Source organism: Macrotis lagotis, chromosome 3, assembly GCF_037893015.1.
Source record: "Macrotis lagotis isolate mMagLag1 chromosome 3, bilby.v1.9.chrom.fasta, whole genome shotgun sequence".
In the NCBI taxonomy this organism is placed as follows: Eukaryota; Metazoa; Chordata; class Mammalia; order Peramelemorphia; family Peramelidae; genus Macrotis; species Macrotis lagotis.
In genome coordinates, this window is record NC_133660.1 from 128,787,806 (window position 1) to 128,800,883 (window position 13,078).

General features: G+C 39.0%; 1 protein-coding gene across 2 annotated transcripts in view; it reads left to right on the top strand.

Annotated features, from left to right (window-relative positions):
• RNF150 (ring finger protein 150) overlaps window positions 1–9,634 on the top strand; it is a 329,973-nt gene extending 320,339 nt beyond the window's left edge. For both annotated transcript variants that reach the window (XM_074229254.1, XM_074229255.1), the window contains one exon: window positions 1,598–9,634. In XM_074229254.1, the coding sequence (XP_074085355.1) occupies window positions 1,598–1,716 (119 nt within the window). In that variant the 3' untranslated portion in view covers window positions 1,717–9,634. The remainder of the gene's footprint in view (window positions 1–1,597) is intronic.
• Window positions 9,635–13,078: the final 3,444 nt, after the last annotated feature.

The window sequence follows — 13,078 nt, forward strand, 5'->3', positions numbered from 1 at the left end:
TTAATTTGGGAGTTTTGTTAAATCCTTTGAGAGTTACTATGACCAAAAAAATTATTTCCCTGTGGAAAATGGGGTGATAAGAAGAATCACTAGGGGAGAAAATGTAGAGAATACAAACAAGGCAATCTAGGTAATTTTTTCCCCAATCCAAATCTCTCTTTCATGTTTTACCAGGTTTTCTTCCAGCAAATTTAGAAGGAATAGATAATATTGTTCTGAGCTTCCTCTCTGCTTGCTCCTGTGCCCTGAAATGGGGCTAGTGGCCTTGTATCAAGGTGTTTGTACTTCCTCCCCCCAGTGGCTAAATCTACAAACCAATTCTTCCCCTATCCATTATCAGCCCATCCTTTATCACGGTAGAAATCTCTTTGTCCTAGATGCCTTTCTTCCCTTGCTGTATCCATCCAGCACTTGTCTCCGAAACAAAAATAGCTAGTTATGACTCTAGTAATAAGTCTCCAAAATTAGATAGATTGATTGTAGTATCATAGATTAAAATCAGGAAGGTACCTCAGAGCCTATCCAGTCCCACTCCCTCACTTCACTGATGAGGAATTGAGGTCTAGTGTGATTAAATTTGTCCAAGGTCACACAGCTTGCTAATGGAAGAGAAGATTTAAACCCATGTCCTCTAACTACAAAGCTTATTATTCCATTATGCCATGCTGTTCTTTGGATTAGTGATATATAGTTTATCACCAGGCTTGTACTTGCAGTCTTTCCACCTTGGTAGACTAGATATTCTTCTCACATAGCTTTTAAGAACCCAAAGTCACCTCCATCCCACCATGTTTGTTGTTATTCAGTCATTTTCATGACTCTTCATGACACTACTTGGGGTTTTCTTGGCAGAGATGCCGGAGTGGTTTGCCATTTCCTTCTCCAGCTCATTTTATAGATGACCAAACTGAGACAAACAGGTTTTAGTGACTTGTCCAGGGTCTCACAAGTAGTAAGTGTCTAAGGCCGAATTTGAATATAGTTCTTCCTGACTACAAATACAGCACTTTATCCAATATGCCACCTCCAAAAATTATGATCCTGTTTGATAATGAATTTCCTCTGTTGTCCTTTTCCAGGTTCACACAAAGGATATAAAAAAGGCTTAATTAGAATATTTGTATTGCTATGACCTTAAAAAATATAGTATTAGCATTAGGATAAGAATAGGAATTTATGCCTATGATTTCTCTGACATGGAATACTCCTAGATGAGGAAACTCTACAACAAAGCTATGGTCCCCAGGATTGACAAAGCAGGACTCTCGGGCCAAATCTGATCAGCTACCTATTCTGAGTCATGAATCAGGGAAATGAGAATGGCTTCTACATCTTTAAGTAAAATTTTATCATATTTAAAAATGCAAAACCCATTCTTCGTTCACTGACTCCACAAAAGCAAGTTAACTAGAGTCCTGAGAAATTGAATTATTTATCCCAGTTAACTTTAAAGCCCAGATCTTCCTGACTCTAAAGCCAAGTTCCCATCCCCTATCCCACAATTCCTCTCTTTTATATCTAATTAGATAAAGATGATCTACTGGCCAAGGACAAAGGCCCTATTCTAGATCTCATCCCCTTTATTTTCTGTTTCTAGGTGAACAAGAGCCAGCGGTCAGCAGTGATTCGGATATCTCGTTGATCATGGCGATGGAAGTTGGACTCTCTGATGTGGAGCTTTCCACTGACCAAGACTGTGAAGAGGTGAAATCCTGAAACATTGAGCAAAGACGAAGGCCATGGTCGGGCTCCAGCGGGAGGGGGGAGGGGCGAGCGCCAGGCCTCACTACAGTCATACACCTCCAGACCACCACCACAGCTTCAGTGTGCTCCATTCCAGGAGGGTCCACGAAAAGCAATACGTAGAGTTGCATCAACCCGGACACAGTTTCAGCATCTCTCCATCAGTTCACGATGTTGGCAGCTTAGAAGTCGAAAGCAGATTTATTTTCCAACTCCACGTGCTCAAGGACACGGGCTTCAGCGGCTCAGAAAAGAGTGACTGAAAGGACAGCCTCCAGAGTGTTTCCTACTTTCATTTCACCTTCTCATTTTCCCTCCCCCACCCCTAGGCAGCTTCTGTTAGGGGTGGTTGGTAGTATTGTTAGCATTTTATTCAGTGTTGTTCTTCTTGTTGTTTTTAAGGGTATCTGTAATTTGCTTGACATCTGCATCATCTTGTCTGCCTTTGGCTCTTTTCAGCTTATTCCTTCCATATTCTTCTCTGGAAGCAACCAGTGCCTGCTCTGATTCATTTGTAATCCATTTCTCAGATTTCCAGCCTTGACATTTCACCATGAAGTATACATGGTTCTGAGGAGAACTGGTGCCCCAGCCCTTCATAACCATCTGAATAAGCTTTCATTAAGATTTTCAATCCTCCCTAGTGAGTCTTGAAAATCACATCTGCCCTAAAACTCCTTGAGGCTGGGGCTTCACCATCTGAAGCTACATTGTCTTGGCTTCTACTTGCCAAGTGCCATTAAAGGCACAAGTCACCTGAAAGGGAGAAGAATAAGGTTTACTTCTTGCAAATCTGGAACCACCTCGAGTTGTATTATTAGCATTCCATGATTTTGAAGGGCTGGTAGATGGGAACTCACAAGGAGTTGTCTAGCTAGAGACTATGCTGTCTTTCACTTTCAAGCCAAACCCTTGTACATTGGTTCCTGTAAGAATCTATAGGGTCGAGGGTGAACTGGGTTTGGTAGGTTATGAAAACTGAGTAGGAAAAGGTCATGACAGGGTTGCCTGTTCCAGAACCCCTAAACATAGCAAAGACAACAGCAGGAGCAACAGTAACAACAGATCACATTTCCCCTTAATCCCAACACTTGGTGGTTGCAACTGACCCAGGCCCAAATGGACGGATTTAGGTGAGTCTTTAGTGAATGGTTTGCCAGAATTCCCTGAATACAGCTGTTTGCCAGGTGAAGTGTAATGCTTCTAAATTATTTTATCCCCAGAAGAACAGTATGGGACTTGACTAAATCAAATTTATCCTAGCTGTGAGGGGCCAAACAAGAGAAAATGAAAAGAAGAGGCACTGAGTAAATGTGAAAGCCTACCAGGATTTTAAAACTGGGTTTTTGTTTTTTACCTCTTTTTTCTTCCCCCACCTGTGACAGAGTTGTGCTATTTTCAGAGCATGCAATTGTATATTACATTTGAATTGTCCAAATGCAAAGAAGACGTTCAACTTGACTTGGTCAGTGTCTCTTGCTCATGATGATCATTGCAGCCCCTTGATCACTGTGGGAAGCCCACTGTGACCATGGTGCCACCTGGGTTGAAAATTGAGTGTAAATCCTACTCACATTCCCCTGTATTCTGAGGGGGGAACATTTTACCCTCCCTTCAAAAACGCATTGAATAAACAGATATGAATTTTGCTGTCAAGATATTCCCTTGCCAAAAAATGGAACAGAATTCAGGGATATCATTAGCCATTGCTATCCTGTTATTTATTAAGGTCCCCTCTGGTCAGTTTTGCAAATTGCCAAAAAGGTAAGGATGTTTTCTCCCTACAGGAACTTCTGACCCATCTAGGACTCAAACTATTCCTCTACAGAGATGAGATCTTTGAATATGGTCTGCCCTTCTTTACAGAGAGACCCTTATTCACAGCTCTGACCAGTGATATGATGCTGAAAGTGAAACTTGGAGAGGCACCCTAGCTTGGGGTGGAGGATGGAAGGAGTCATGATTTCCCTGGCCACAGCCTGTTTTAAGCTTGGGAGTTAATCTGTTGCAGATAAAGTCCTTGAATTACTGTACAGTGCCCTCAATCTGGGCAGTATGAAGATACATTATTCTATTCTATTTCCAAGTGACTTCTAAATTACTGAGTGATTCAAGATTCTTGGATGAAAAGTATTATAGGCAAATATTGATTATCTATCTGCACATTGTCCAGAGAAAATTCTTCACCCTACCTAGATGGGTTTTCCTTTTTCTGTTCAGCATATGACTGGACCGTCTCTCCCTCTGTCAATCACACTGACTTCTGATTCAGAAAAATCTGTGATTTAAACAAAATCATAATACATTCCAAAGTCAGATTTTAATATTATTTTTGAATTATATTATGTTGCTGATTTATCAATATCATTACTCTCCTTTAGTATTGTAAAGATCAGCAAGAGTGATAGATATATTTGAAATAATAATCATAACTTTTACCTAAACTGACTTTGCAAGATTTCCTTTAAATGAGTCTCAGTTTCCTCATCTGTAAAATGCACAAGTTGAACTAGATGATCTTTAAAGTTTCTTCTCTAAAGCTATGGACTCTGATCCTACCTCTACGATCTTGTGCAAGTCACTCTTGCAGCCTGAGTTTTCTACTCTGAGAAATGGATGAATGGGACTAAATGATCCATCTCCTACATGATTTCCAAAAAATCCCATGATTTTGGGTAAAAAAGAAGAAACCCACAAAACAATAAGTAGCCACTCTTATCATAGAGCTCTGTGCTTCATAAAACACTACATTTACAGTCAAAACCCATTTAAGTACCAGTTATTCCAAATGAAGGACTGTTGGGGAAAATCCAAGGGTAATTAAGACATGGCCTCAACACATCATATCAACAAAAGCAGACATTATCTATTTATCTGAGCTATAACTAGGAATTATTTCACTTAGGCCAAAAATAATTGAGCCTGAAGAAGGAGAAGTGTAAAAGATAACCTAGATTTTTATGCCCTGAGGCAAAGCCCCATTCACTGTGTCCTCATTTGGGCTCTGCTTCTTGATGAAGATCAGTCTGAGGATGTGATTCAGTTGGATAATGAAAGGCAAGGCTGAATTAGAGCAAGGGAAATAGTTTTCCCCCTTTTAATGGGTGTAAATACCACCCAAATAGACCTATCCAAGTATGGTGTTTCCCCCCTTTTTTTAATTAATACAATGTAAAAGGACCCTGGGGAATTTTCATGAGATGAGATGAGAGGAATCCCAAATGGTTAAACTATGCCACAGCTATCAATTATTCCTTATGCTTTCTTTCACCAATTATTGTTTTGAAATAGAAGGTACAATCCATTTTAATTTGATGAAATAAAATTTTATGTCTCATAGAATCAGGAACCCATGATGGTTTCAGATCTCCAATTGTCCCTCTACAATCTAACTTAGCCATCATCTCCTCTTCTTTCAACTACATTATAATTCAGCCCTATAGATAAACCTCAAACAAGAATATTTCAAGGGATGGGGAAGCTAAAAATCGTCATTAAGTATAGGAATTCTCTGTCAATGCAGGGCTTTTGTAGACCTGAGTAAAACAAGAGTCTTTTGTAGACCTGAGTAAAACAAGAGTCTTCCAGGTCTGTGAACTGACCAGCTTTAACCCAATGGATCAAAAATATTGTTCCTTTCATCAAACCTAAATTTTTCTCCTTAAATATTTCCCCTATTTTTTGTAAGCACAACTAATAAATATTAGAAACTTAATTTGCATTCTTGAATTTGAGTCCTCATGACTTCAGGACTGATGCTCTAGCTACTGTGCCACCTAATTGTCCCTTCTAAGAACTAAACTCTGGGACCAAGAACAAGCCTCATTCCCTTTCCATAGGATAATACATCAAATATTCAAAGGCAATTGTCTTGGCTAAGTCATCTTCTCTCTAGGCTAAATTTCCCTGAAATGCCATGGAATTAAAATTCTTCTCTATTCTCACTTTCTTCTATTGGACATTCTCTACTTTGTCCTATCCTGGAAAAATCTGGTGGCTACTACTATTATCATATGCACCTTCTTCTTAAATGTGTCCTAAAGCTTTCTCAGAAGTTTAGCTCCTAGGTAGAAAAGAATTTTGAGAAAGATAAGTGAATCAAAAGTGGAAAATACCATTCATGTTCATGGTTTTAAGGCTAACATGAGAAGTCTCATTAACATATCTAGATAAAAGAGATCAGACTTTGATGAGTTTCATGATTTCAGATCCAGAATTTCAAATAGTCATTTCAGGTGTGGCTCATAAGAGTCATTCTCACCTCCTTCTCAAACCAGGGACAGTAAGTCATTTACTCCTGAAGCATCTTCCCAGAGCATCTTCATTCTCCCCTCTTGGAACCTGAGAATCATAGAAGGTTAGAGATGAAGCTTAATGATCAGTTATCCAAACTCAATCATCTCAACCTCACTTCTCATTCATTCTGTTTCTCTTTCTCCATTTTCCCTTCCATCCTTTCCTGCTTTCATTCTCTTCCAGACCTCTTCCATAGGATAATTAGTGAAACTCTCAAGCACCACTTGATTAAAGAAGTTAGTGGTCCCAAATCTGTCATTTTGTTTTTCCTTTTTGTTATTCTCTAAATGTACCAATATCTAGTTTTGAACTTCTATTAAGAAAAATGATTTGCTATAAAGCAAATGGGTTGTACAGTTTTACAAAGTAGTGAGTTCCCCATTCCTATAGGTACCCAAACTATCATGGGTATCATAAAGGGCATCCAAAGAAGTTGAAAAAATTCAGAATTGAAAGAGAGCTTTGAGCCTGAATTCCCTTCCAATGCTGAGATTCTATGATTCCTGACCCTACTTAATTTTCACTATTCTAAACTACCAATAACCTTTGTTCTCAAGCTTTCTTGCCACTAACTCTCCCCTTGATAATATATCCAGATTGCAGTCTGATTCCCTGTCTCCTCACCACTTCACTTCTATTCCAGTTCTTCTCCTGTTCCCTCCCCCTCAACAATTTCCCTAAAAGCTCTGGGGATGGAATAATCCATTCCCACCGTTCACCAATAGGATCATACCATTATAAATAAAGAGTTAGTAGGGACCTCAGAGGCCAGCTAATCCAACCTCTTTGTTTCCCAATTAAGAAAATTGAAGCCCAGTTCAGTGAAATGACTTGCACTAAGTTGAATGTGTTATAAATGTTGGACATAGTATCAAAGGCTTAGCTCTTTTGAGTCCAAAGCTAACATTTTTACCAAACCATCTCTCATCTTAATTCTTCTCACTACAAATAGTGAGGTGATTAGGGATGCTTCAAAAATGTGACTGTTCAAATAGATAAAGAGGAAGATAGAAATGGTCATCTCCACTTGGTCAAGCTGATGACATCCAGGGTATAGTGTAGCCACTTAACAGATGTTGGTTAGCCAACACTAATGAGTGCCTTGAGTAAGAGTGGTTGGGGCGGCTAGGTGGCATAGTGGATAAGGCACCGGCCTTGGAGTCAGGAGTACCTGGGTTCAAATCTGGTCTCAGACACTTAATAATTACCTAGCTGTGTGGCCTTGGGCAAGCCACTTAACCCCATTTGCCTTGCAAAAAAAACCTTTTAAAGAGTGGTTAAAGGAGGATGACCACAAAAAAAAAAAAGAAGAAGAAACCTCTTTTGATTGGTCACATTGTGAGGGGAAAAGTAAGGCTGAGGATTTTCAAATGAGCACACAGAATGAGAAGACAATGAATATGCATACAAGAAGATCTGGGTTAGAATGCCACAATCTCTATCCCTAACCACCTTGGACAGATTGTTTCCCCTCTTGATGCCTCAGTTTCCTAATCTATTAAATGGGAGAAGGGGTAGATTATATCTAAATTTTCCATCAGCTCTAAACCCTTGGAAGCTGCTATGATCATCAGTTTGATACACAGACTAGCTTATCAGTTCTCCTCTAAATGAACTTGGTTTTGAAGACTATGATTACAGCCCATGACAATGGAGACATAGAAAAGAGAAAAGATTAGTTCTCAGAAAATAATGATTAAGTTCTCTTCGTTACTCAGTCCCTCTCCCTCTGCCTTCCTTCCTCCCCACCTAACAACCCCAAGGCCCTCTGTGATAAAAGCAGGCCTTATTTTAAAAGCCCATGGATCGATAACCAACTCTTCCACTTCGATCTCTTTAATGGAACTGAATTGTAATCCCCGGAATGGGTGGTCAGGGTTCCAGATCCTGTAGGGACCCATTAATAACCAGATTTCAGTTACCACCTGCCTAACAAAAGCTCTTGAGTTGTAACACTTATTCTACAAGAAAAAAAGCCAAGGTCAAGCCCATCTCTTTGTCCTGCCCTCCAAACTGAACCTGTCTCATGTGTTCTGTAATCAATAGGCTCTTTCAGGAAAACCCGTGATCAAAACTCTTGACTCTCTGGGCACTGAGACTATACCTAAGGAACAACTATTCAATTCATATTTATTAAGAAAGCTAAAAATGCTTTTCTTAGGAGGGTAATATGTGACCTCACCATTGTTATGGAGGAAGAGAAGATGAGGAAAATCCCTCACAGTCTATATCAGCTAAGATCTTTGGTCTCCAAATTCTAGATAACCTAGGCCTATATATTGCCATTTCTCTTGAAATAATGGGTCATAGAAGGGAATAGGAGAAAGAAAGGGACCACATGCCTACTCTACAGACCAAAGACAGAGAATCATTGGGGTGGATAATCCATTTCTTCCACTGACAAAGTTTTATTTTCTTCAAATATTTTCACAAACAAAACTCAAGATAATGCCAGAAGGAAGGATATTTCATAGAAGGAGTGCTGGACTTAGAGTCCAAAGACCTGCATTCAAATTCTGACACTACTTCTTAACAGGTTATGTGACCTTAGGTAAGTCATCTCTACTAGCCTCAGTTCCTTCATTTTTCTTCTTAAAAATGAGGGGGGTTAGAGTATATGCTCCCAGAAGTCCCTTTAAAATATTAATATTTCTGGGATTCTGAGTCTCAGTAGAATGTCTGAGTAGTCTCTCAAACATTGATTTACTTTACCAAATCCCAAAGTCTAAAACAGGTAGTGGCCTTAGTACCCCTCCATTTTTTCCATTCAAAGCTTAGCCCTCATTCCTCAGAAATTTTAACCCAGTCCTTTGCTTTCTTGAACTCTTAGCTGGTTCCACATCTTTCTATCTAGAACTGAGAATGAAATAGAGAATATGTTGATTTGCAAATTGCCAAAGAATGTCCATGAATGTCCAGAGGCTAAAACAGTGTCTCCAGGTCTTTAAAAGAAAACACTAGAGTGTTGCAGGAATAAATCGGCCCTTGTGCAAGTTGAAGAATGAATAACAGATGGGCTTTCCAGTCTGAAACTTGTTATGGTATTAGATAGTAATAATGTTAGGGTATCCTTGGGAAGGGGCTGGGCGCCCTCTGCTGGACCATCTCTTCTCTGTTAGAGTCTTGACATGACTTTTCATGTCCACTTTTCTCAGTCACTAAACTTGGGGTCTCTATTTAAAATCACAATTGTTTCTTGAGCAACACCTAGGGTTTGTTTTTTGAAAAAGACCACATGTGAAGAACCCTGGAAAGCTGGATGAAAACCCAAATAGGTGGGCAATCTCACCATCAGCAGCCCCTTCTTTTCTTCTGTAAGACAGAGAAGCTCATTGCTCTGCTTTCCAAGAAGGTTTGGCTGGCTGGAATCAATGCCTAGAGATCTGAAATCAGGGACTAACTGTTTTGTCCTTGTTGCCCTGATAATTTGGCCATGTGAAGTTCACAAGGAAGATCAATAAACATGCTTCTTTCTGATGAATGTAAAAGGTGTGGACGATCTGAGTGTATTTGTAGCTGTACATAGCCCCATATTTATTTCTCACTTCCACCTTAGTCATCTGGAAAAGGTTGTACCATTTTATAATTAGATAAAATGTTGGGGGGGGGGAGGGATGGGAGGGATGTTATTTTTATAGTGGGATGTTCCTTGAATTTAGCAAACTTTACATGATTTTGTACATGTGAAAATATACATTCCATCCATTTCAAGGGGGAGGGGGGGAATAGATTATTTCTTTTCTTTTCTTTTTGCTTTTAAGTGGATTTTAAGATTTAAAAAGATTGTGGGCTTCATTTAACATAAGCTGAACTGAGAGCAGGCCATTCTGGCTTCTGGAGTCAACCTCCTAAGCAGTATCCAATGATGTCAGGTTTATTAGACTGTAAATCATTACCAGCAAAGGCCAGCATAAACAATGTGAAAACACACACACACAATTATTTTAACTCCTTTTACACTTTCTCACTTGAACGTAAGCTAATCATCTGCCCTATTGGATCTATTTCTAGTTAAGAGATCACTTTTTTCCTAGTATTTTTGAAGCAGTGACTGGGCTGGGAATGAAGGACATCACACTCAATTTTTAGGACATTTTTAGAAGCTAAGGGAAACTCCAATGTGTTTTTCTTCTTTGCTGAATTATACTCTGAATGTTTCCTGGCCAAATGGATCATCCAGTCTAGGTGGGCTTTTCATAAGAGGAATCTCTGTCCAGTTTTTCACACCACATATGAGATTTCCTAAGAACATCTGGATTGATTCCTCATTCAGAGCATCACCATAACCTTACAAGACACAGGCCTGGCAGTCATAGCCCCAAATCCCAGTGGCGTTTGCATTATCCTGTTAGTTTGGTAGCAGAGGTGCATGGAATGGGACCATTTTTTCCCACCATTCTTTTCTGTACAGAACTGCAGATGTATTTTGGTGATTAGTCCAGGCTCAGGCATGAGTTTATTTCATTCTATGTGTATCTCTCTCCCATCTCCTTCCTCCATCCCTCCCAATGCACTTTAAATCTCTCTTGAAAAATAGAGGAATCAGAAGACTCTGAAAAGGATTCCTTTACCTGATTAGCAAAAGGCCTGGATATAGACTTGGCTTTAATGGAGACTGTTATGTGCTTAAAAGAGCACAGACGGTGAGTCTTCTTTTGGGGGTAGTAGAGAAATGTGGAGGATGATTGGAAACCTTCAGTAGTATGACTTGGCTATTTTTGTTATCTAGAAGATTCTAATGTAAATAAATGCAACTGTGTTATTATGTACCAGTAAAAATATGGAAGTTATAAAAGCTAAACCAAGGATTGTGAATTCTGAGACATTTTATTGCAAGGTGGAGGGTGGGAATGGGGGAGGGGTTGGGGATTTTTGTTTTTGTTTTGTTTTTTTAATAAAAGTGGATCAGATGACTGTTCTTGTATCAATGCGTATTCAATGTGCCATACCTTCATGTAATCTATAGAGCAGATGTGTCAAATTCAAATAGAAGCAGGGACCTTTAGACCATATATAAAGATCCCTGTGGATCCCATATGACTCAGGAAACCACATATTAATACTTTCTATGTCTTATGGTATTATTATTTATTTTTGTAAAAAAAAAGAAAATCCCAATTACATTTTAATCTGGCTAAGGCTACACAGGGGAATGTGAGGAGCCATCTGGGATCTAGTGTTGGACACTGCTGTAGTAGAGACATGATAATTCTAATTAACAACATTTTATTGGCCTGGAATGGTAAAAGAAGCCTGGCCTGGAAGTCGAGTTCAGATCCTGACTCCATTACTTGCCATGACCATATGACAAGTAAATACATACATTATTCAACCTTTCTTAGACTCACTTTTCTCATCTGTAAAATGGGAATCATAATACCTGTGGCACATTCCTCCCAAGGATATTGTGCAGATAATTGGGAATGTACCTTCCTGTAAATTCTATATGCTTTATTTGTATTTTCTGGAATTAAAAATATGCAAATATGATTAAAAGTCACTAAGAAGTCTGAGTTATGCAAGTCTGCCAAATCCCCTATGGCAACCTGCCTACTTTAGCTACTCTTAATCCTGACTGAAATCCCAGGTTCAATTCAGTGAACACTGAAGACATTTGGGCAGTTCTTTGGCATAATATCACCATGAACAAAGACTGCCAAAACTGCATGGGTCTGCCAGTTCCTTCTATTTATTTGGCTATCCAAAACCCCGATGTCTAAGTACATTCACATGATTGACAGCTGTCTCAGAGGAGGAAAGGGGACCAAAGGCCATGAAGAATTGTAGATGAACCCAAAGAGGATCCAGTCTCATTAATATACAATCTTTCCTTCCTACTGTTCTCCTTATTCTGCTTCCTCTACCTACCTAATAGACTCAATAAAGAATGGCAACTGGTATTATGTCTTTTTTTCAACTAAACAATAGGATGTGAGTCATAGGAAACCAAAAGAAGAATGTAATCTCCTTGAGGGAGAGGATTTTTTTTGTTTTTAATCTTTGTAACTCTTTGAGAGAAATAAGGAAGATTGGAAGAAGAAAGGGTTTGGGAGGAAAAATAAATTTAAATTGTGGTTTGCTAAGTTTGAGATTAGGATATCTAGTACAAAATATTCTATAGGAAGTAGGTGAAGTGAGTCTAGCTCTCAGGAGAGAGAATAGCAAATGAATAGGCATCTAGAAATAATTGAGTCCATGGGGGCTGATGACATCACCTTGAGTAAAAGTTCTTAAAATAGGGTCTATGAACTTTTTAAAAAATATCTTGAAAACTAAATTTCAAGGGTTTCCTTTGTAATCCTATATATTTTGTACATTTAAAAACATTATTCTGAGAAGGGGTCCATTGGTTTCACCAGACTTCCCCAAGGATCCATGACAAAGAAAAATGTGAACCTAGAGAGAAAAAGGGTTAGGACAGAGTCTTGCAGAACACTAACAGTTATGGGGGGGGGGGGGGTGATAAGGATGATTCAGCTAAAGAGGCAGAAGAGAGATCAGTCACACAGATAGGAGAAGAGCCAAAAGAGAGCAATATTAAATGATCCTGAACCAAACTGCTTTGGCAGTTTCTAGCAGATGCCACAGCAACAACAAATGAACAGTCTGGAGAAGAAATGGTTCTGTTTGAAACTGGAAACCATGACCTGAAGAGTCACAAACCTTCCTAAGAGTTTATATTGAACAGGGAAAAACCATTTGATTATTCATTTGTGTAGAACTGAGGTTAACAGAAAAGAAAGGTAATCTATATTCCCTCTTGCCACCTAGGACCAGATTAATCAATTTGCTACATCTCACACAAGATCATTGCACATTAAAAAAAAAAAAACAACACTAAAGCACCAGGGAGATTTGAGAGTGATAAGCGCAAACACAATGGTGAAGGACTTTACATTCATGCTGTATGAGAACTGGGCTGTCCTGCCAACTAAAGGAACTAGGAATATTTAACTTAGAAAAGAGGATATTCAAGAAAGACTTAAAATATATCTTCAAGTACTGGAAGAACCAATAGATAAGACATATTCAAAGTCTG